This window comes from Tachysurus vachellii, chromosome 10 (genome assembly GCF_030014155.1).
Source record: "Tachysurus vachellii isolate PV-2020 chromosome 10, HZAU_Pvac_v1, whole genome shotgun sequence".
Taxonomy (NCBI): domain Eukaryota; kingdom Metazoa; phylum Chordata; class Actinopteri; order Siluriformes; family Bagridae; genus Tachysurus; species Tachysurus vachellii.
The window spans coordinates 11,850,697-11,876,249 of NC_083469.1; the positions used below are offsets into that span (position 1 = coordinate 11,850,697).

The following is a 25,553-nucleotide window of genomic DNA, read 5'->3' on the forward strand; positions in this document are numbered from 1 at the left end:
TTTATAATAAAACGAGATATTAGGATGCTTACCCTCTTATTCTGATGGTGAATGTACAATTCAAACACATTTGTGATTGGATAAAGATTCCAGCTGAGGAGTAATAATAATGTTTACAATAAAGTGTCGACATCTAGTGGTACATAAAGATAAAAAAAAAAACAGAAACTATCTTGGCCATCGAATTCAATTCAATTCAATTTATTTGTATGGCACTTTTAACAATTTCCCATTGTCTCAAAGCAGCTTTACAGAAGCATGGAAACAGAAGAGAGAGAATAAATAAATAAATAAATAAATAAAGAAGAAGAGGATGGGCCCCTCTTTGAGTCTGGTTCCTCTCAAGGTTTCTTCCTTACCAATTTAAGGGAGTTTTTCCTTGCCACTGCTGCCTGAGTCACCTCAGACTTGCTCATTGGGGATAAACACATATACATACATACATACTGTGAACTATATATATCTTGAATTTTTATTATATTAATTCTTTATACTTCTCCTTATGTTTACCTTCTGCTCTATGTTTATGTTCTGTAAAGCTGCTTTGAAACAATGTCCATTGTAAAAAGCGCTATAAAAAATAAACTTGAATTGAATTGAATTGATGAGAGGAGAGTGTGTGTGTGTGTGCCCTGCGATGGGTTGGCACTCCGTCCAGGGTGTATCCTGCCTTGATGCCCGATGACACCTGAGATCCCCCCCGAGTAGTTCGGATAAGCAGTAGAAAATGAGTGAGTGAGTGAGTGAGTGAGTGAGTGAATTGAATTGAATTGAATTGAATTGAAGAAGAAGAAGAAGAAGAAGAAGAAGAAGAAGAAGAAGAAGAAATAAGGATAAAAATGAATAAATGAATATAAATAATTTAAGATTAAAATTAATTGAAAGAATATTAGCTTTAAAAAAATACCTGCCTAAAGGTAGTACCAATTTAACATTATTTAAAAATATATATATATATATTTTATTTATATTTAAATATATATTTATTATTATTATTATTATTATTATTATTATTATTATTATTATTATTATTATTATTATTATTTTAACATTAATATTATTCTGCTCAACTCTCCTCCTTTACTCCAGTTAATTTATTTTAACTTTACACAAATCCCTTTTTCCCCTTTCACTGCTATGTAAAGTCAAATTCACTGAACTAGGGCCAGAACACAGGGCTTTTAAACCATCTCTTCACTGCATTATGATCAGAATCCCGTGATGCATCTCTAATTATATCTCATAATATGGCAGGTCTATGGGCAGGTAGATGGGAGTATTGAGTGTTGTAGATTAATTGACAGTGAAACGGTTTACTGGAAGAAGGAGACTCATTCAACACCTATGTGCAATTCCGTCGCGCTCGCTAGGTGGCAGTCGTCAGAATTAATGTTCGTCGGTTAGACATGTATTTATCATTAAGTCCAGAGAAAATGTAAGGTTTTGATATTAAGATAATCTACTTTTTCAAAATATAATGCAATATGATACACAAAGCAATTTGCAGGTGGAAGCAAATCACAAATTTGAGAGGAACATGATGTGAAAGTTAGATAGTTGAGGTGCCAAAGACCGTTCAATCTTTTCTTTATTCCTTTCCCGCAATACTTTTGCCACATTAAATAAGTATGTATTAAAGTCACATAAACCAAAAAAAAAAAAAAACAAAGTTTGACTTTGAGGCTGGACTTGTGTGTTACACTGCCAAGCTAACTGGTGACATCCTTTCAGGACTGTCAGCTGAGTTAACCATTTTTAAACTAAGTGTTAAGTACTGTATCCCTGCAACAACAACACAACCTTACACATTTTCTTCCTGACACGTTTGCTCTGCAGTTACAGAATATGAACCTTTGTGACATGGTGTTGTCTCAACTTATGAAAGTTACAGACAACCAGTGAAATTAAGCTAAAATGATGGTTGTGTATACCATCTTGAGTCTCAACAATGTGATCACGAAGACCAAATATGTCATATTATAAATTTTTTTAATTAACATACAATAAACAAATCCAAAACAGGCATAATCTGATTAAATATGTCCTTAAGTGAAGTAACTTGATAAAAGAGCATTCTGCTTGTGTTAAATCCAGGACAATCTAATAAAATATGTTTGACAGATAAGGGAATCTTACAAAACATACATAAAGTTGGGTCTTCACCTTTAAGCAAAAAAAGCATGGGTCAATTTTTAATGTCCTTATTAAGAGCTTCGGAATCTACAAACATTGTCGGTTTTCCTAACTGTCAAAAACTAATTGGTAACTAGCAGGGATTAGCTGCGGTCGTTAACCAAGGACTAAAACAAACCAACGTAACCATCATAAAATACATTCTCACTTGTGAAATGTAATCCCTTGCTGTCTGGTTTTTAGATTTCTTTCATTTGAACATCCAAACGCAGCACAAAAGTCCGGCATCGTTCATGAATTCGAAGTACAAGACTGTGTACCCTGTTCCAAGATGGCGGCGGTTTTGACGCATTTTTAGAACCCCAAAGCGACATCTAGGTGTAGATATCTATGTTCTTATTATTATACTTCTTCCTTTTCTTCTTCCTTTTCTTCTTCTTCTTCTTCTTCGATAAGATAAGATAAGATAAGATAAGATAAGATAAGATAAGATAAGATAAGATATACCTTTATTCCTCCCACAATGGTGAAATTTCTCTGTTACAGAAGCAAAGAGAAAGAAATGCAAATATATAAAAGAATAAAGACATAATATAGTATACAGTATATGCTCTGTTTATACAGTATTCTATATTATATTCTATATGTTTATACAGTATATCTATATTATATTATACAGTATATACTATCTTTAATATAGTATACAGTATATACTATCTATAATATAGTATACAGTATATACTATCTTTATACAGTATATAATATAGTATATAATACTATATTATACCGTATATATACACAGTATATACACAACACAATGCTTGAACAATCTCTGAACCTGATGTTCTATATCATACTGAGACTCCAATGATGTCTGTCCAGTTTGTTGCATATTTCTTATATTTCCTTCTTTTTCTTCTTCTTCTTCTCATTATTACTGGCCAAGAATGTTTCACTAGTATTATTATTATACCTTCTCCTCTGCCAGTTTCTATGGCTGCCCTTGGTGGGTGTTTATGAAATTTGAAATGGATTTATTTCATATCACAAAGTCTAGGATTAATGGTTTTAATAAAGGAAATGTTAACAGAAAAAAAATAAAGCTGACATGGAGGGGATCAATTTCTCTTGAAGTTATATCCTCACATGGGTTCTCATCAGCTGAAAATGAATCCCAGGTGACATTGAATTGCTGTTTATCCAGGGTGATTTATTTCCATGTTATGATCTTTCAGTCTCCCTGATCTCTGCTTCAGCCACTGCAGCAACCATGGAGGAACCATGGACAATCAATTGTCCTTTTGCTTGCATGTTGCTAATCTGGATCCATATTGTTCTTTGACATCTTTTTACACTTTCCTCCTCAATACGTGATATCAGGGTGGAGAGGGTAGACTCTCTAAGGTGACTTACCTTACCCTCAGCTAGATTTACAGTTCACCTTCATCTATAGACATGGCCAGTTATCTGCCACTCATCCAATCCTGATCACTGGGAAGTGGAGAAGAGCAACCGGTAGATGAGAGAGAGCAAGTGGTAAATATGCATGTCCTATGTTTTTTGTGACTCACAGTAAACATCATTATCCAACAGTGTTGTGGATTGTTTTTGTTTGTTTTTGTGTTTGCAAGCCTAGTTGGATACTCTCCCTTCCTCCATGGTACGCCACCCATTGCTGACCCTGAGCCACCCTTAGGCTTAAATGTTACCTTGCTACGTGCCTCCTGCACAGAGGGGCAATTCCCCACACATAGGAAATATGCAACAAACTGGAGAGATCTCACTGGAGTCTCAGTACGATATAGAACATCCGTTTCAGAGATTGTTAAAACATTGTGTCATCATGTGATAGAATTCTCCTCCTGTTTCCATAGAAGGTCACTTTTGAAACTGGTTTAGGAATGGGAACCTTTGTGGCATGCTTATGGTCACAACTTTAATGTAGTTAAGTAACTTGTTAACCAGTCATCTGTATTATATATTTTTTCTCACACCAAGCCCAAGTCCTCTAGCATTTCTAAATTCTAAAGTCCAAAATATTAGCATTTAGCATTGTCTGAGACCACATGTGCACATTATCAGCCTCATTCAAGACTCTGAGGGCAAACAATTAAGTGACTTGTTCTGATTGATGAATTCTGTGTACTTATTATCCAAACAATATTTACACATTCACACCCATGCTTAAATGTTTTTATTAAACAACAGCGTCGCTCTGCTGTTGTAGGATCTGCATCATGTTCCTTGACATGTAGGGTCTCTGCAGTGTCCCATCATGGTGCTCCAGATCATCCACCAAAAAGAGAACAAAACATGAGAGACTATGAGAGATATATGTTTTTGGGACGTATGGGATCTTCCAGTCTTTTGTTATTAGACTGAATCAAACCCAGTAACAGGCAAGATGCCTACTCACTGATGCAGAGGTTGAATGTATCCACACCTATGCTGTACACACACACTGAAGCAGCCATGAGCAATGAAGTGGTCTCCCACCATCACCACCTTTAACAAACAGTGAAAGTTTTTACCTCTGTTAACTCTAACCTTTATTCTGTTTCCTGTGTTCGTGTTCGTGTGTGTGTGTGTGTGTGTGTGTCTGTGTGTGTGTGTGTGTGTGTGTGTGTGCGTGTATGTGTGTGCGTGTATAACTAACAGACTGTTAATCATTTCCAGCATAGGGTTGTATTGTTCTTTAAATGTAATTTTTCTGTAATGTCACATTGTGTTTCAAATCTATTGCTTCAACCTCCATCAGTACAAAAAACAGCAACAAGTCTGTAACTCGGTCCACCACCAGCATCCTGTGAATCATAATGTGTTACATGCTATGAAAACAAATACATGAAAGTCATTCATCAGTAGAGAAATCATGCTCTGATTTGGCACACAATTCACACACTCACACATGGTAAAACAAATGAAACACGCAAACGATTCTGTGTGACAGCTCACTGGTCCTTGTTCTTTCCCCAGAGCATGTAAGCGATCTTAGCCGACATGAAGTAATTGTCTTGATAGACCGTGATCTGTATAATAACCACAAGCACACATAAACACATATGTTTATTCAAGTTAGTTGGCAACCCATAATAAACTCTAATAATGTAGCAAATATAAGAGTGTCACAAAATGTTGAATGTAACATTAGGGTAACATAGACAAGATTTTAGTGTTTATTGAGGATGGACATGTGACATGCTAGGGCTGAAAAATATGACATGACAAAGGCATGCTCACTTACTGTACCATTTAACTTCATTAAATACTTCAGTTGTATGAAGTAAACAATAAATTCACTACATTGAAATAATTAATAGCTACATTTTCATTAATTAATTACTTACTATTATGTATGCTGGCATTACAATCTGCATATGATGAATTCAGTGCAACTTTGGTGTATACTGACAATCCAGATTTCTAAGGCAATAGTCAGGGGCACAGGGGTCATACACTAGTAATGCAAACATATTTTCAAGTATTTTCATAGGAGGTATAGGAATGGTAAGTGTGGACAGGAAGGACACATATTTGTCATTTTACAGAAGGTCACACAAAGTGTGACCAGCAGAAATGTGACTAATTTATATGCCATTACACACAATTTTGCAACCATCAACCAGCACAAAGCACAAAAGTCAACAAAAACCAAAAGCCATAACTTAAACACAACAAAGCAACTTGTAGATTGATTAGTTAAATGTCAATAACAGAATTGGCTTGTATCATTTTCTGTGCTAAAGAATACTTACTTGCTACAATCCCTCAGCACTACCAAATATAATACGAACAGCATCAACAGGAGAAACACCAGCAGGGACAGAGCCACCACTGTACAACATACAAATCAGATCAAACATTAGTTTCTGCTCTAGTTCTTTCTTTCATTAGTTCTTTCTTTCCAGTTGGATCACCTTCACTTGAAGGTAGTCTGACATCTTGGATTGAAGACTGAGGTCACCAATTGTGAGCTGTGGTAAATGCCTAGCACAGAGAAGACAGACACTGTATTCATTCATTTAGTGATTCTCTCACCTGCAGGACTTGTGAGTAAATCAGCATTAGCAATATTCCAAAATCAGTGTTAAGGAAAATCAGAAACTTATCATATGCTCCCACTGACAACACCAGTAAGAAGATGTATGACCACCACAGACACACAGCATCGCATCAGCAGGAGAAGCAGCATGCTGACTGCAATGCAATCACATGCCTTTGAGAGAGAACAAGAAATGTTTTCACTTTATTAGGAACACCTGTTCGAAGGCCAGATTAGTTCAAACTGCCAGGAAGTATACAGCAATTAATATAATAACTCTTTATAACCATGGTAAGCAGAAAAGCAACTCAGCATGCACAAAATATCAAACCTTGGCAGGTTTGAAACCTGATGTGATCTTCTGCTGTTGTAGCACATCCACCCCAAGGTCTGGTGTTGTATGTCTTGAGATGCCTTTCTGCCCACCACATTTATAATAAATGCTTATTTGGGTCATTATATTTTCAAGACAGTCTAGTTATTCTCCTCTGATCTCTTTTATCAAGAATGTGTGTCCGCTGCTCACAGAATTATTTTTGTTTGTCACATCATTTTAGGTAACCTCTAGAAGCTGTTGTTTGTGAAAATCCCAATCCCAGGAGAAAGTCAGTTTCTGAAATACTAAAAAATATTCAGTCTCCAGCAGAGTTTTGCTCATAGATGATATACTGGGGTTTCCATAAAGCCAAGCTGTAGAACAAAATATTGAAGATAAAAGATTACATATCATGTACATTTTAATATACATAAAGCATTTGCACCTCAGTTCTGTGTTGGTAGAACTCAATAGTAAATTTCTAATTTTATCTTACCTGCACCACGAAGGATTGCATAGTCAATGATTTAATTGAGCTTAAGAAGCAAGTTTCTACCTTTTGTGAATATTTGTTTCTGTTTTATAAAACTGGCAGATGTTATTTTAACAATTTTATTGTGACCAACATTGTTAATCTACCACTGTTTGCATTGTATGAAACCCTTTATTTAAGGAACATATTTGCTGTCAAGCTTTTTAAATAAACATTTGACATAGATTATAAATTGATTATAATGCAAAAATGGCTTTCATCTCATTGTAAGTTTGGATTTACCCCCGAATAAAGAGTGATGATGGACTTGCTGCTGGCCAGCATACCACGCAGAAACTCCCAGTACTGAGATGCCATATTGCATTACAGTCAGATGAAACAGCCAAAGAGGCACTGCAGCACAAAGAGAGCAGGATTACGTGTCTACGGCCAAGAAAAGGGCTTTTGACAGTGCCCTGATAAGATTGCAAAGCCGGTATCAAGTCATGCTCTGCTTCACCCTGGATGACACTGCAAAAGGTGCCATTCTGTAGAATTGTTGTTCATGCAGTCATCAATTAACCCCTTACTATTGGTAGGTCTGACAAAAAACACATTTGTTTACCAAGTTTCAGATTAAGCATACTGACGATGATACTTTATCTAATATATTATGCCAAAATAATGATTTGTTCACATTAAGTATGAGCGCTATGCCATATGCAGGATATGTCATGAGCTCACATATGGGTTCATGTATATTTCACCTGAAGAACAAAACAGTTCTGATATCTATGAGAGTCTATTGAGATTTTTCACACAAGTAATGTCCATAGGTAACATTGTGAAATGTTAGGCTGGCAATAGTTGTGCTAAATGAGAGTGACCTTCATTTAAGCAGTACAGGAGACTACAGCAGCATGCTTCTGTCCATGCATTGCTCGCAACCTTGTAATTAAAGGCAGGATCTCTCAGCTAGGTTGTTAATGTTGTGTCAGCAGGAGTATCAGGCATTTAAACCTAGCTATATCAAGACACTAGATTCAGTACCAAAGAAACCAAATGAACATAGAAAAAGTAAAACTCAGCTACTCAAATAAAGTTAAACATGATCTAGAGAAATGTTTGTTACTCGATAGTTCAGCTTAATAGTTTTCAAATGATCTTGCGTTCATGTTAAGTTTGATTTTAGATGTGTTCCCTCATGTAGATCATTGGAAAGGACATGTCATGAATGTCATATTAGCTACAAATAACCCTAACACCTTTTACTATATGCTTCATTTTAATGAATTATTGTTTCCCAGTTAATGTGACTATTATGCTTGTCTAATGAAGATAAAACCTGCAGCAATGATGAGCATTCATTAAAAATTAAAGGTAACACTTAATTGGATACAGGCAACATTAGACCACAGCATCTAGTTTACAAATAGTATGGTTTATTAATGAGACGTGCTGTAGCTGGATTTAAAAAATACTAATAATTTGTACTGAAAGCTATCTTCTAAAAGTGAATCAAATCCAAAAGAACTATAGATAATAATAATATCTTTACAGCATTTTAAACATTTCTACAGAATGAGAAGCTCAGTGTGAAGACTGTCAGCCCTTTATTCTTTCAACCTTCAGCCAAAAAAGAGAATTATGTTGTAACGATAGCTCAGTAATTTCATAAAACCAAGTTTTGGAAGATAGCATGCAGTTCATGTTTTCAATTAGCATTAGTCTACTAAAGACCTGAATAGAGGCTATTAATCTTGCATTGTTGAGTAACACATGACTCCAATTTGGGTGGACAAAGGTCCCACATCCCAACTGGAACAATGTATGCTGAATAATTAAAGTAGCAGATAGCTTGCCATTGTTTTGAAAAAAGAAAATGTAAGTACTGTTTCCATTACAATAAATGAGCCATTCATTGTTGTGCAGAGGTATTTCACCAGTTGTGAAGACTGTATAATTTTTTAACTAACACAAAGTTTGGCTAGCTTTCTGGGGTGCTAGATTATTTTGTCCATAAAAATAATACAGTGACCACTAAAAAGTCAACAACTTGTCTATTACATTATTGTAACATGTAGCAACAATTTTCATATATCTCATTTGAGACAATGAGCAAGACAATAAGCATGGTATATGAAGACCTTGAATCGTTTTAAATTTTACAGTTGCAAAATAGACTTAACTGAAACTTTATTTAGAAAATTTGTTTGGAATTTTGTTCTGCGTTATGCTTAATTTTTATAGCATACCTAATCATTAGTAACCCAGAGTAATGACTCTCAATAGGAGCTAGTTCTAGTTACTAGTGTCTCAGGTTCAGCTCTCATACACTATTAATTGGTATATCACATCTCTCTTGCCCAACTCCAGCCTTGAACCAAACCAAACTCTTTTGGCTTACTTTGCTTTTGGGGCCTTTTTTGTTTCTGTCAAGTGAATGTTGGTTTTGACTATGTAAAACAACTTGTTTGGGGTCACATTAAACATTGGAGTTTCTTCTGGATGCAGAAGCTCTGAAGAACTGAAGATCTGTTCTATTTTATGGTATGTAAACTTTGTATATAAAAACTGTACTATTTTTGAATGAAGCTCTGCATTTGATATGGATACACTGATTACATTTGTTCTAATCCTAAACTTCTGGCAAGATGATGTCTTTAAAGTGAGACATTAGAGAATATACAGGACAGACAGGACAGTTCCTAGTTGCAATTTCGTTAAAATCTCTTTTATATTAAACTGTTGTTTATTTTTAGAAATAATTCTTTTGAGAAAATAATAAAGTATCTGAGAACTTATCATTGAATTAATCCTAAGTGCTTCATATGTGTAAATTAGAAGTGCTAACAGATTGCTCTGTAATTACACACTCCTGAAGAAAGGACATGATCACCTTTGTTTATGTAGAAACAAAACAACTACAGATGAACTTTTATCCCTACTTTTATGATAACTGCCAGTTTTATAAGATAGCTATGTCTGGGATTTGCTTTCTATTCAAATTACAAAATGCTTCTGCCAAAGTTTACATAAAAGTATTTCTTAGTTTGGTGTTTAAACTGCTTTGCTTTGCTTGGTCTATATCATTTTTCATTTCTTATCTAATCTTTCAACCAATGTAGACCAACGTACAATTAATTAATGTAATAATGTAGATTATTACAACTTCAGGTTTTTGAAATGCATCCCCACCTTGTTGATGGAATTAGGTCATCCATTTTAAATATTAAAACACCCCTTGAGGCCAAATTATCACAAGATACTACGTTTGATGTGCAACAATACCTGAGATGGTTGGGTAGAAAAGTGGGTGTAAATTAAATATGGGATAAAAAGCTACAGTACTGCCGCTCCTTTTCAGTGATAATCAGAAGAGACAAATATTACTTTACAGTTTACACATGTGCACATGTACTGATTAATATTCATGTGTTAATGGGTCAGGATAGTATATTTATATTCCAGTAAATAACTTAGTAACTAATCACAAGATTGTGTGCAAAGTCATGCACTGTTTTAGAGACGAAATACTTAAAAGTTAGAGAAACCTTTATTTATATATTAAAGTATTTTTTAAGGGTTCTTTGGGTAGTTAATGGTTCTTAGCTTTCGAAATCCTCCTCCTTGTAAATTCAGTCTGAAAGAATCTGTTTTATTGTTCTACAAGGAAGGTTTCTCCAGACATACAACAATCTGCTAATTTTATTCAAATGTATACATATGTATGTTCTAAGGGCAACATGTTTACTAACATTACCAGGATCCCCAGTTCAATCCTATACTGGGATTACTGTTTAGGCTGAGTTCTCCTCATGTTAGCATAAGTTTGGTACAGGTTTCTGGTTTCCTCTCACTATCCATAAATACACAGATGGGGTTTTGTTATTGTACATGGCATGTAGTCATGTGAATGGCCTGTGATGTACTGGTGTCTCATCTTGCATGATTTTTTTTACCATGTGCCCAGTGTTCCTGGAACTGGCTCTTAAACCATTACAATATTAACCAGTATAAAGTGGTTACCAAAGATGAAATACATTGAACAATCTTTATTGTACACCATGTAATTTATTATTGTATATTGATATTAAGGTGTAACTAATGGTCTAACTTCCACATTTCTCCTCTCTGGCTCACAGAAGTGAAAAATAACATATTTGTCAAACATGAAGCGTGGAAAGTCCCGTGGCTCTAAGGATGATGGGAAAGGTAAGAGCTATATTGTTCCATTTAATTTCATTCAATCAGTCATTATAGATTGCTTCTTTGGGATTGTTTTCACTTCACTTTACAAATGACAATACAAACTCACAAGTAAACCAAATGCAGTAAACTAAATCATTAATGTAAAATATAAGTGATTCTCACAATAACCCTTCACTGTCTGTTGTTATTCTCAGATGAGCCAGCCATCCTGGAGACAGAAGACTTGGACAGAAGGTTTGGCAAAGGACCAGACCCTGACACAATTTCACTGGCCTCTGTTACTGCTGTAACAACTAATGTATCTAACAAAAGGTGAGCATGCATCTAACCACAAACTATTCTACATTTCATTAAGATGGTGAAGTGTCAAAAACGCATATTATTTTACATTATTTATTTTACTTCAGGTCAAAACCTGACATCAAAATTGAACCAAGCTGTGGAAGACTGATGGATTTCCAAGTATGTTAAACAGCACTCATATCTATCATTTTAATATCACCCAATTAAATCAACTGTGGTGCCAAATTTAAACTGACAAATTTAAATGAATTAAGATAATTAAAAAAATGTAAATGTGTAAATAAATGTCAACTGAAAGTGAATGTCACTACAACTCATTGAATACTAAATCTTTGATCCTTAAAATTATGTATGGAAATTTTACCTTTGCATTAATCCACTTTAGGTGAGCATTACAGTTATTGAGGCTCGACAGCTTGTGGGCTTGAACATGGATCCAGTGGTCTGTGTTGAAATTGGTGATGAGAAAAAGTACACTTCAATGAAGGAGTCAACCAACTGCCCTTACTACAACGAGGTAATGTTGACTACCAGGTATATCAACATATTTTGGAAGAACCTCTCTAAAACTCTGTTTGTTGGCTTCTAAATTTAATGGTTTCTATAAAAGTTGTTTACATACTAATATACTGATCTGTATATATATTTCACAATAATAACTCCACATTTGCAGTTTACACAATTTTGACTTGTTCTTTTGTGACTCACGTTTTTTAGTACTTTGTCTTCGAGTTCCATGTTCCTCCTGATGTCATGTTTGACAAGATCCTCAGGGTGTCAGTAAGTTTTCTTTTGAAGCTATTTAAGAAAGTGATTAATTAGACTTTTTCAGACATAGAAATATATCCTTTCTTCACCGTGATGTAAATTATTTATAGGTTATCCATTCTAAAAATCTTCTGCGGAGTGGAACAGTGGTTGGTGCCTTCAAGATGGATGTGGGAACGGTTTATTCACAGCCTGGTAACAAGCACATGCCTCTTTTATTTTGCCTACACTGAATATTTTAGTTTACAGTGAGAGTAAAAGCATTTCTTATAGTGTACTTGTATCAGATTGAACAATCTCTTTACCAAGAGAAGAAATAAAAAGCTCCCTCCTTCACAGACCACCAATTCTACCACAAATGGGCCATTTTATGTGATCCGGATGACATCACTGCAGGGTGTAAAGGCTATGTAAAATGTGACATTGCTGTGGTTACAAAAGGTGACAACATCAAAACTCCACACAAGGCCAATGAAACTGATGAGGATGACATTGAGGGGTACAGGAAACATCTACTTTTTCATGGAAAAATTGCCTATATTAGTATACAAAAAGACATTTAATTTATATGTAATCCATTTTGTAGAAATCTTCTGTTGCCAGAAGGTGTTCCAGCTGACCGTCAATGGGCACGATTCTATATAAAAATCTACAGAGCTGAAGGCTTACCTAAGATGAACACCAGCATTATGGCCAATGTGAAAAAGGCATTTATTGGTGAGAATAAAGACCTGGTGGACCCATATGTTCAGGTGCTATTTGCTGGTCAAAAGGTGAGTTTTTGAATCTGGTTAACATTCATTTGTCTGCACTGACACATTAGTATGGCATTTTAAATATGGCCTCTTTCTTGTGATGTGTAGGGAAAAACCTCTATCCAGAAAAGCTGCTATGAACCAATCTGGAATGAGCAGATCATTTTCACCGAACAATTTCCACCACTGTGTAAACGCATGAAGGTTCAAATCCGGGATGCAGACAAAGTGAATGATGTGGCTATTGGAACACATTTTATTGACCTACGAAAAATCTCAAATGATGGAGATAAAGGTGAATATTACAGGTCATATTTTGAGCCAATATTTTACTATTGTATTCTTATTTGTAATGGATTCAAATGTATTGGATCGTCCTTTGATTACTTGCCAGGCTTTCTCCCAACCCTGGGGCCTGCCTGGGTGAACATGTATGGTTCACTTAGGAGCTACACCATTATGGATGAGTATCAGGATCTGAATGAGGGACTTGGAGAGGGAGTTTCGTTTCGGGCCCGTCTGCTGATCAGCTTGGCTGTGGAGATTCTGGACACATCCTCTCCAGAGATAATGTGCTCTCCTGAAGTCCAAGTGGAAGGAGTACCCAACATTTCAGAGGTAACTGATCCAAAGATAGGAAAGAACATTACTGGGCATTTACTGTGAATTATCGATGCCCTTCTTTTTCTTTTTCTACATTATTAATTTAGAAGACCTTTCGTAGTGAGACAACGTTTACCATAGTAGGATAGAGACACTTTGCATAAGTGTTAACATTTAACGTGTTAAGCATTTAATTATATTATTACAACAATAATAGTATAAACAGTACAACACTTTATACAATATAAAGGTACCAGTTGTAACTGTAATCATTATTTGATGTTGGTTCTGTAAACAGTTCACAATGCTGTTGCTCTTTAAGTCAAAGATGCTTGATTTTGAACTTACAACTCACATTTGTTATAAATGTGGTTTTCAGAGAATTGCTAGTAAAATTAATTTTATTTTATTAAAACATTTGTTTCCAAATTATATTTTCAATGTAATTCTGTAATATATTTATCTGTTTTGTGTCCCTAAATCTAGAATGCCACTGGAAAAATTGATGAATTTTTCTTGTTTGGAGCATTTCTAGAAGCAACAATGATTGACAGAAAGATTGGTGACAAGCCCATTAACTTTGAAGTTACAATAGGTAAAGGAAATTCTCCATTTGCCATTTTACAGTATATTTATACAAAAAAAATGACAAAGGCCTAAGGTTAATTTATTGTCTACTTTCAACTAGGAAATTATGGCAGTGATGTTGATATGCCTGCCAAACCAAGATCAAAGAGGTCGAAGAAAGGAGAAGGTGATGAAGAGTCCGAACTCATCCAAGCCTCCAGTGATGAAGAGGTGGCTGATGATGGAGAACTGGCATCAGTGTCCACCACTCCACCAATGAAACCAGTCATCACTGACAGGTATGTGAACACCTCTACCAAACTATATGACACTGCACTGTCTGTTATTGTTGGTCATTTTCTACTCATTCATTCCACAGGAACTACTTTCACCTTCCATATTTTGAGAGAAAGCCCTGTATTTATATTAAGAGCTGGTGGCAAGACCAGAGGAGAAGGCTATACAATGCCAACATAATAGACCACATTGCAGATAAGTTGGTAGGTTATATATTTTACATTTTTAAATGGCATTTTTAAATATTGCATCACAATTGATGATTAGATGTCTAAAACTAATTCTATTATTACTTAAAGGAAGAAGGATTGAATGATGTTCATGAGATTATTAAAACGGAGAAGGCTTTTCCAGAGCGAAGGCTCAGAGGAGTTCTAGAAGAACTGAGTAATGGCTGCAGGTTGGAAAAATGTTCCCACACACACTATAGGGCTGGATTTCCCAAATCTTGTACTGGATGGCTGGAGTAAAAAAACAGTTTGGACATTTTCCTCCACATAGAACTGATTCAATGCAACATATAAATACCAGGCTTAAAAGGGAAAATAGAGCAGCGAAATAAAAATGGCACCCCTGATTTAACAAAATATACTGCATACGTAAAACAAACCTTTCTCAACATTACATGGTGTTACATATATTCAGAAACTAAAATAACTTAATAAATTTCTTCTAGCAAATTTCTAACACTGGCAAACAAGGACCAAAACCCGACAGGGATCACAAAGTTGGATAGAGAAAAGCTGAAATTATGCATGTGGGAGCTGGTACGGTACTCAAAAGATCTAAAATGTCAAATATGGTTTATATTTATTTTTGTATGGTTTACAAAACTGTTGGATAATCTCTTTAGGAAATGATGGCACAACAAGCAAAGACGATGCGATCTCAAGTGAAAAGAAAAACTGTAAAGGATAAAGTCAAATTGGCACAAAACTTTCTTCAGAAACTGAGATTCTTGTCTGATGAGGTAATATTGACAAATTACTAATGTTATTTTATAGTCTGAAATCGGAAAATAATACAATATGTAAAATCAATTTTATTGCAGCCTCAACACAGTGTTCCAGATGTTTACATATGGATGGTCAGCAATGGAAAACGCATTGCATATGCTAGAGTGCCCTCCAAAGACCTCCTTTTCTCTAATGTAGAGGAGGAGATTGGGAAAGACTGTGCAAAAGTCAAGACCATTTTTTTAAAGGTTGGATTCAATTCTGTAAACAATTTGTTTATCACATATACAAGAACTCAGACTAGATTTTAAATAAATCTTTCTATACCACATTTTTAAAAATTATTTATATCTAATGATTCTCGGTCGATTTCTCTAGCTCCCAGGTAAAAAAGGCTTTGGATCAGCAGGCTGGACTGTCCAAGCAAAGACTGAAATTTACCTCTGGCTGGGTTTAAACAAGCACCGCAAAGACTTCCTGAATGGATTACCAAATGGATTTGAGGAAAACAAGGCTGTCAAAGGCCCAGGAATGCATTCAACACCACCAATCAGCTTGATCTACACCAGTAAACAGAATTTATTTGGTTAACAATATAGATTACAGTTTACTCAAATGCAATTGTGTCTATAACCTAACTATTTGAAATTGCTTCTAACAGTGAAGCAAATTTTCCAGCTGAGAGTACACATGTACCAAGCAAGGAGCCTGTTTGCTGCAGATAGCACAGGTCTTTCAGACCCCTTTGCCAGAGTCTTTTTTTCAACTCACAGCCAGGTCACAGAGGTAAGACTCTCTAATTTACAATAATACATGTTTACCTTTAACTTAAAAAAATAATCTATTGATCCCACTGAAATAAAATCATGTGAATCTCTTCTATCAGATTGTGAATGAGACCCTTTGCCCCACATGGGATCAACTTCTTGTATTTGACAATGTTGAATTATATGGTGAGGCTAGTGAGCTGAGGGATGACCCTCCAATTATTGTCATCGAGATCTATGACCAAGACAGTATGGTAAGCAATGATATGCGTTTGCATTCTGTTAGCATGCTCAAAAACAAGTCAATGCTGACAAGGTCCATTTTGATACATTTGTAGGGTAAAGCTGATTTCATGGGGAGGATATTTGCAAAGCCAATAACTAAGATGTCAGATGAGCATTACGGGCCACCACGATTCCCTCCTCAGCTAGAGTATTACCAGGTGTACCGTGGAAACTGCACTGCTGGAGAACTGCTTGCAGCTTTTGAACTACTGCAGGTGATAAGAGTATATTGATATGCCTGGCAGATGTATAAGATTGTACTAATACAACTGAAGATAATTAAAATAATACAATTGTCAACAAATATTTTAGATTGGACCAGGTGGAAAGGCTGATCTCCCCCCCATAGACGGACCCACAGATATGGACCGTGGTCCAATTCTGCCCGTCCCCATTGGCATTAGGCCAGTCCTGAGCAAATATCGTATTGAGGTGAAAAGCTATTTTCTACATGCAAGCAAACATAATGCTATAAAAACATTGTATTTTAAAGTGAACACACTAATAATATGAATTAATTTTTCGGCAGATTTTATTCTGGGGCCTGAGGGACCTGAAGAGAGTAAACCTTGCCCAAGTTGACAGACCGCGGGTAGACATAGAATGTGCTGGAAAGGGGATACAGTCAGCTCTCATTCCTAACTACAACAAAAATCCCAATTTTAGCACGCTGGTCAAATGGTTTGAAGTGGTGGGTTTCAACTATCATTCAAATTTCAACCTGGATCAAACTCTTTTTCCCAATGCACCTGTCTAACTCTTTAACTCATTAAGCCATCTGTAAGTCAGATCAAGTGTGTTAGAAGACGTTTCAGGGCAATGTCTCCATCACTAGATTTGAGAACCCTCTTTTGTATTATTACACTGGATGTGTAAGAAATAACATCCAGTATTACCAGAAAATAACATTATAACCATAATAATATCACAACCAGAAAACTAACAATATAATTTAGTAGTATTTATTATTTATTTGTGTTATAATATATTCATTTATTACTAGGACCTGCCAGAGAATGAGCTTCTTCATCCTCCTCTGAATATTCGAGTTGTGGACTGCAGAGCTTTTGGCCGTTATACACTGGTTGGCACCCACGCAGTCACCACATTGCGCAAATTCATCTACAGGCCGCCAGACAAGAGTGTCAACAATTGGTCAGCTATGGGTGGGTATACGATCAAAGTTGGATTAAAATTATTTTGTTAAATCTTTGACTAAAGAATGAACGAACTACAGGCTAGACCAGCCATGTCCAATCTTATCCACAAAGGGCCAGTGTGGGTGCAGATTTTCATTCCAACCAAGCAGAAGCCACACATGATTCCACCTGTTTAATCAGTTGGTCATGGCATTTAGTAGACTCTGGTGTGGCTTCTGCTTGGTTGGTATGAGAACCTGCACCCACACCGGCCCTTTGTGGATAAGTACTGGACATGGCTGGTCTAGACTATGACCTTTGCTTGATATAAAAGCAATCTCATTCTTTTAAATAGATAGCTGTTAAGAAAAACTTTCCACCATAATAGCAAGAAATGGCAATTAAAATGGAACAATTAGCATTCTGTTTATCTGAGTGCTTAAAAGTTAAAGATAAATCAAAATAAATTTAAAAACTTTCTGTTTTTGCCTACAGAGGAAATTGTAATCCACACTGAACCCGAACCTGCTGTGAAAAAGATGGAAACAATGGTCAAACTTGACTCAGTATGTACCCCATACAGGCACTTCTGTTTTTAATTTCTCCCAAACATGTTTATTCTGAAAACAGGAGCCGCTAACCTTAAATAACAAATGCAATAATTTTCGTTTTACCCCAACAGGCATCCGATGCAGTTGTTAAGGTCGATATGGTAAGAATGTACCACTTTATATGGTTTTAGGTCTTGCTCAGATGACATGCATTTTCATATTGTTCTATAAAGACACTCAGGCACTGAATGAACCTTTAACTTGATTAAAATTAAAACTTTAAACTGGAACTTATATAAATGAAATTGTTGTTCTGTAATGGAAAATAAATAATGTCCTCGTAATTATAGCCTGATGATGACAAGGAAGGCAAGGGAAAAAAGAAGAGGAAGAAAGGGGAAGAGGCTGAAGAAGAACAACTAGATGAGAGTATGCTGGATTGGTGGTCCAAATACTTTGCATCAATTGAAACCCTCATGGAAGTAAGAGGCAAATTTAAAAGTCTTCTAAAAAACTTGTAGCTCAACATCTACCTCAGATCCTTATCATCTTCATTAATTAACATGAATTTACAATTATAATGTTAACATAAGTGACATGTGTCTTACTATAAAGATCCTAAAAGCACAAGAAGCTGAAAAGGCAGAGGCAGAGGACAGAGAGGACATGGATGCAGATGGGGCAGGTAAATACAGCACAATGCCTCATGGCACAGAATAGCAAAAAATAAATCTGTTCAACTCTGGATCCTACAGAAAAGTGAGTGGGGGTATGAAACTACATATTATAAACCTATATAAACCTATTCTGAAATGTTTATTATTATTATTATTATTATTAGTAGTAGTAGTAGTAGTAGTAGTAGTAGCAGCAGCAGCAGTAGTAGTAGTAGAAGTAGTAGTATTATTATTATGAAAATTAAACTTTTAATTTGAAATATAAATCAGGTGTGACATGTCAACTTATAGATCACTAGTTTTACCAGTAATAAATATACTTTGTCCAGTTATAGCCTTTATTTTTTATAGTTTATTGTCAGATATTTGCGATTTTTATAATGTGCAGGCTAGTAAATTTTCTATTTCTAGGATAATATGTTGCTTAAAGATGCTATAGTATTGCATGAAGAATTCATGTCTTAAGTGTGTAAGCACTCTGGTCTCCTTTCCCTTGCTCACCCATGAACAGATATCAAACCTGAATCTAATGTTAAAGGAAACAAGAAGAAAAAAGGAAAAGCCAAGGATAAGAACAAAGCTGCCCCAGGGGAGGGCTCACCTGAAAAGAAAAAGCCTAAAATTGAGGAACTAAAGGTAAACATTGTCATTAGCATTTACTGTTTTGGTTTATTTTTTGTTTTCTTTTTTTTTCATAATAGGAAAATTATTTCAGTGACAGTTTGCTCTCACAATTATCATAAATAATTATCATACATAATTGTGGACTGTATATCTGTTTTTTTCTTTCCAACAGGTGTTCAACAGAGAGTTAGAGAGTGAATTTGATAACTTTGAAGACTGGCTGCACACTTTTAATCTTTACAGAGGAAAGAGTGGTGATGATGATGATACTGTAATGGATGAGGACAGACTTGTTGGCAAATTCAAGGTAAATCCAATCAAAGAAATAACAGGAAATAGTCTTTGCTGCATTTCTATTAGATCTAAGTGTGTGTTTTGTTTTGTTTTGTTTTGTTTTGTTTTGTTTTGCAGGGCTCCTTGTGTATGTACAAAGTGTCAGATGAGCTGTATAGAGAAATGGGAACTGATTCCAACATTAGCACTTTTCAGAACATTCCACACAATGACCCAGTCAATGTTTTAGTTCGAGTCTATGTCTTAAGGGTATGTTCAAAAAACAACAGATATAAGAGAACATATGTATATTAAGATGTCTAATTTATGTGTAAAATCTAAACTAACTAAACTAAAATTTTTCACAGGCTACTGATCTACACCCTGCAGATATAAATGGTAAAGCAGATCCATACATTGCAATTAAACTGGGAAAGTCAGAGGTTAAAGACAAAGAAAACTACATCTCTAAACAACTTAATCCTGTCTTTGGAAAGTAGGTTTATAGGAGGTTAATGTTGATATAGAAGAACCAAGCCTATTTTTTCTAAAAACAAATAAGTAATTTTAATATTTATTTCTGCATTTGGCTAGATATAAATATGATGGAACATATGCTGTTAACAAAAATCTATCTCCCTAATCCTCCTAGATCATTTGACATTGAGGCTACATTCCCTATGGACTCTACTCTTACCGTGTCCATCTATGACTGGGATTTGGTCGGCACTGATGACTTGATTGGAGAGACAAAAATTGATTTGGAGAACCGTTATTACAGCAAGCACAGGGCTACCTGTGGAATCTCTTCAAGCTATGCAATGTATGTGCTTTTCTGCCAGGAAATATATGTACAAATTACCCTAGCCCAACTCTGTACACATTACAGGGACAATATTTAGTCAATCATCCAAGAAATTTCTGCAGTTTTTTTGTCTTTACTAATTTTATCCATTTGTGTTCGGTAGTTATGGTTACAATGTTTGGAGAGACCCAATGAAGCCAACACACATCCTAGCAAAACTTTGCAAGGATGGCAAATTAGATCCACCCCAATATGGCCCTGGAGGAAGAGTGAAAGTGGCAAACAGAGTTTATACAGGCCCAACTGAAATTGAGGATGAAAACGGTATATGCCTATTTTACAAAATAAGGCAAAGTTGTCTGCCTTTATGTAACAGGAGTTTACTTATTTTTTAATCTGTTTTATCTTTATTCTATATTAATGCCTAATAACCGCTAGGGGTGGTGAATATCACCTGGAGTATATGCACGTTAATTTTAAGGCCTCCTGATGCATATTCTCATCACATGTATTCTATGAGAAAGTTATGTGCATGATATTTATTTAAATGCTGCTCATACAACCATCTTTATATTTCTTCTCCTTACCTCATACACGTGTCAGTTCTTTCCCTCCTACTGTCACAATAGGTGTATACAAACTAATTTCAACAAGAGTGGCTTGTAGTCTGCCTTTCATTTTCTCCAAAAAATGGTCTCCTCTCACTGGCTGGGGATTATTGTTTACTTTGGAAGTTAGATATATTACCAGAAAACACAAGCACACTGGTGGTTGTCTCAGCCTTGTGGTTGTCTCAACCATCTCACTGGGGCTCTTAAACATAATACAACATTTTTAAATTCCAGTCAGTCCTATGGTGTTTTCTGACATTGAGGCATATGCTATTAGGCATTGTTATTTCCAACCACTGGCAGATAGAGAGTTGAAATAGAGGGCTAGTTACATGCATAACTCTGATTAAACTTCGAGTGTATTTTGTCATTTAAGAACCACTGCTGATCCAGTAGGAGCTTGTTGAAGTTGTTCCAGAGGAAGATGCGACTTTGTTGGCAGCTATCCCATGTTCATAGTACAATGTGTAACAGATGATTTACCCAATTCTGCATAAACAGTGACCAAATTTCTGAAGGAATTTTAAAAAATATCAGGATATTGATTTTGGGATCTTCCATGTAGAGATCTAGAAATTTAAAGTTGACAACACATCAACCAGGTAAACAGGTTGTAACCAGGTTGTGAACAATGTAACCAGGTGCAGTTGAGCAGAAGTACTACTTGGCACAGAAGTTGAAAGTAAGAATAGTTACTGAACCAATCAGTTAGAAAGTTTGCTCTGCATCCAGTAGCAATGGCAACTTATAAAATTGGGAAATTATGAACTCTCAAACCATGTGTCTTCTTACATGTTCACTGTGGGATGTAGGTGACATTTGAAAATACAGTTTACTGTTGTTTAATGAGGATCGATTCTTACAGGGCTCAAGAAGCAGACAGATGATCACCTTGCTTTAGCAGTTCTTAATCACTGGGAGGACATTCCACGAGTGGGCTGCAAACTTGTCCCTGAGCATGTAGAAACAAGACCTCTTCTGAACCCTGATAAACCCGGGATTGAGCAGGTCAGTGGCATGTCTCTGAAAATAATTACAGTGCCTGAAATTCTAGAATAATTATTCTGTGAATGAATTGCATCAGACCACTTGTTTGACTTATCCTTATACTCAAGGTTAAGAGTCTTTCTCCACTATCTGTTTGACTTGTTTTCTTGTTTAGGGGAGAATCGAAATGTGGGTGGACTTGTTTCCAAAAGAAATGGCTGCACCTGGACCTGCTGTTGATATCTCACCACGCAAACCAAAGAAGTATTGTTTTTTTATAAACACTATTTTTGGCTCTTATAATCCACATTTAAAAGTTAGAAATGAATGTCATCTTATACATGATTGAAGTATAATTGTGGTGTCATTTTCTTTATGATAGGTTCGAACTTAGGGTAATCATTTGGAATACAGATGAGGTTGTCCTGGAAGATGATGATATATTCACAGGAGAAAAGTCGAGTGATATTTTTGTGAGAGGGTAAAATGGCTTTGTTTTTAATTATAATCACCATTAACATGAGCGTTTTTGCTGGTTATTTCCATGTAAAGTTCATCTTTTGTGCTTCTCAGATGGCTTAAAGGTCAACAAGAAGACAAGCAAGACACAGATGTCCATTACCACTCTCTAACAGGGGAAGGAAACTTCAACTGGCGCTTCATTTACCCCTTTGACTACTTAATGGCCGAGGAGAAAATTGTCATCTCAAAGAAGGAATCCATGTTTTCCTGGGACGAGACTGAGTACAAGATCCCTGCCCGTCTGAATCTGCAAGTCTGGGATGCAGATCATTTTTCTGCAGATGATTTCCTGGGTGAGATATTCAGTTGTTTTGCTAATGCACTTTCTGACTTTAATAAGCATATTTAATGACTCAAGTTTTATTATCACTAATGAATAACTATTATCTTTTTACATGAGTATTTCGGTTCCCATTCAGGTGCAATTGAACTAGATTTGAACAGATTTCCTCGTGGTGCAAAAACTGCAAAACAGTGTACCCTTGACATGGTACTTAACGAACAAGATATGCCAATGGTCAACATCTTCAAGCAGAAAAGAATCAAGGGCTGGTGGCCATTTATAGCCAGGGATGAAAATGATGAAATGGAAATCACGGTACATAAAGCCAACACAATTCATAAACTTTAGCAATCGCTCAATAAGTGTACAAAGTACATATTTGATGGCAGATTTTTTCCTCATGAACATTCACTGACACTGTATCCATCTTTTAGGGCAAAGTAGAGGCAGAGCTCCATCTTATGACAGGTGAAGAAGCTGAAAAAAGTCCTGTTGGTGAAGGACGCAATGAGCCTGAGCCTCTAGAAAAACCCAAGTAAGAGCTGATAAAACTGTCACAAATGAATATTTCTGTCTTTTTTTCTCTGATGTATACCATACGGCAAGTAATTTTTGAGGAATATTTCAGCATGAGTTTTTCATGTATAGAAGATTTCATGTATAAAGGATTTGATTCTTATAGGAAATATCAAGCCAGTGAATTTCATCTCATAGTGCATAGACAACAAGACAAAAAATACAAACATAAATTAAAAAATAAAACTTCAACAACTTCACTGTACAAAGACAGAGAACATTTTCTTAGGTTATGTACAATATGCAAAGCCTTATTAAACATTAAGCAAACACTCTAGACACAGATGTCTTCTACATTTAAGGTTTGCTGTCTTGTGTAAGGTGCTGTACCTAAAATGTAGGACGCATAGATCTTGTTTTTTCCTGCATGGATTCCTTTGATAAACATTTGTGATAAAAAAAATTTGTGCTCCAAATGCACGGAAACAGTGTTTACAGACACAGAAGGATATTCCCCTCAAAGATCAAAAGATGAAATAAAATGGTGCAAATAAAAGAACGTGCTAAACATTATGGTAGACAAATATTAATTTAAAAACGACATAAAAATAGAAAATGTAATTTTTTTAACGCTGGAAATAAATACAAGCATCTTCAGAGACACTTAGGAAATGACCGGTTCAGCATTCAAAGTCTGGATTTGTATCACCCTCCTTTGCATGGTAAGTGTGCTAAAAATAATGGTTATAGTGAAACTATAACCATCATATAAAACCTGATATTTTTCTGATTTTCTGTCCCACAGAAAATAATATGCCATTAATGCTAATTACAGACAATATCTGACAGCCTGACAATATCATTAATGCTTCATCTTAGGTACTCTCGTAGAAATACTGCAGTATTTCACGTGTTTGTACAATTCAGAAATGAGCTAAATTTAAAAATAACAAGGATTCATGCAAATAGAAAAAATGATCATGCCACATAAGACCTATGTTTCTAAATATCGGTTGCATTATACTGCCACATTTTACTTTAACTTCAGGTTTACAATATTTTTCTTTTCTTATTTTTCTTAATGTTTCTTAACCTTCTGGAACATTTGCTGACTAATCTTTTTTGTTCTACAGTCGACCTGACACAACATTCCTGTGGTTCATCAGTCCGCTCAAAGCAATCCGATATCTCGTCTGCAACAACTACAAATGGCTGATCATCAAAATAGTGGTGGCTTTGCTGTTGTTAGCAATGCTGGGCTTATTCCTGTACAGCATGCCTGGGTATATGGTGAAAAAGCTCCTTGGTGCCTAAATGGCAGTTCTATTATTCTTAACAACGTATTTTACATTATACTAGATGAAGCAGCTTCAATCTATTTAAGTAGTAGTAATATATGAGCTTTGAACACAAAAAAAAGGTGTTTGCATGTTGTTTGATTAAAACCATATTTCCACACTTCGGTGGTAGTAACAAAATTTTCATGTGATTGCATTTAAGACATTTATTACCTTTATGCGATTGCTTTTAAGAGATTTTCTTTGCTTTAGCATATGTTTTGCTAATAGAAAAATAGTATAATGCTTTTATATGTATGTGTATTTGAGAATTGGTGTCCACAAGACATGAATCTTTAGTGCAATGTTAGTAAATGTTTTTGGCAAATGTATGCAGTGACTATGTCAAAAGATTTACCATATTGAGGAAGATTTTAAAGCAACTCAAAGAGGTCGGGTTCCAATTGTTCAATCTACACTAACATCATTAAGTAAACTTGTTGAGTATTAAAACATACATGATACATAAAAACTGTTAAGACACATACTATTTAAACTTAACTATAGATGAGCTTTTCATATTTAAATTCTTCCAGTGTTTTGATGCTCAAAATTTGGGGCTGTATGGAAAGTGGGTCCAACATACAGGACAGAGCTTTAATTTAAATATAACAATATATAGCTTGATTTGTCATAGAAATCTTAAAATAGTTAATTGTTTAAAGAGAATATAAGGGGAAATCAGTATCATATTTTCTGTAAAGAAACATTGGATTATTGGATTAGAAACATTGGATTATTGCCTAGGAAAG

The 25,553-nt window shown here is 35.4% G+C and overlaps 1 protein-coding gene across 3 annotated transcripts; it reads left to right on the forward strand.

The window, feature by feature from the left end:
- Positions 1–11,114: 11,114 nt before the first annotated feature.
- On the forward strand, positions 11,115–24,827 carry LOC132852007 (otoferlin). 3 transcript variants are annotated; one of them, XM_060879004.1, is made up of 41 exons: positions 11,115–11,178; positions 11,370–11,487; positions 11,583–11,637; positions 11,864–11,995; positions 12,196–12,258; positions 12,357–12,441; positions 12,586–12,745; positions 12,833–13,019; positions 13,110–13,296; positions 13,396–13,619; positions 14,091–14,199; positions 14,293–14,470; positions 14,551–14,671; positions 14,768–14,868; positions 15,145–15,235; positions 15,322–15,438; positions 15,520–15,672; positions 15,803–15,992; positions 16,086–16,210; positions 16,311–16,445; positions 16,530–16,691; positions 16,789–16,908; positions 17,006–17,167; positions 17,480–17,642; positions 18,111–18,181; positions 18,298–18,327; positions 18,517–18,648; positions 18,782–18,851; positions 19,355–19,479; positions 19,640–19,774; positions 19,879–20,010; positions 20,109–20,236; positions 20,393–20,563; positions 20,709–20,869; positions 22,022–22,164; positions 22,319–22,407; positions 22,526–22,624; positions 22,717–22,958; positions 23,085–23,263; positions 23,383–23,483; positions 24,598–24,827. In XM_060879004.1, the coding sequence occupies exons 1-41, from the start codon at positions 11,136–11,138 to the stop codon at positions 24,776–24,778; spliced, it is 5,370 nt and encodes a 1,789-aa protein (XP_060734987.1). In that variant the 5' UTR covers positions 11,115–11,135; the 3' UTR covers positions 24,779–24,827. The 3 variants fall into 3 exon arrangements, with proteins under 3 accessions (XP_060734987.1, XP_060734988.1, XP_060734991.1); XM_060879005.1 differs by having other exon boundaries at positions 18,298–18,318; XM_060879008.1 differs by having other exon boundaries at positions 11,136–11,184.
- The last annotated feature ends 726 nt before the right edge of the window (positions 24,828–25,553 follow it).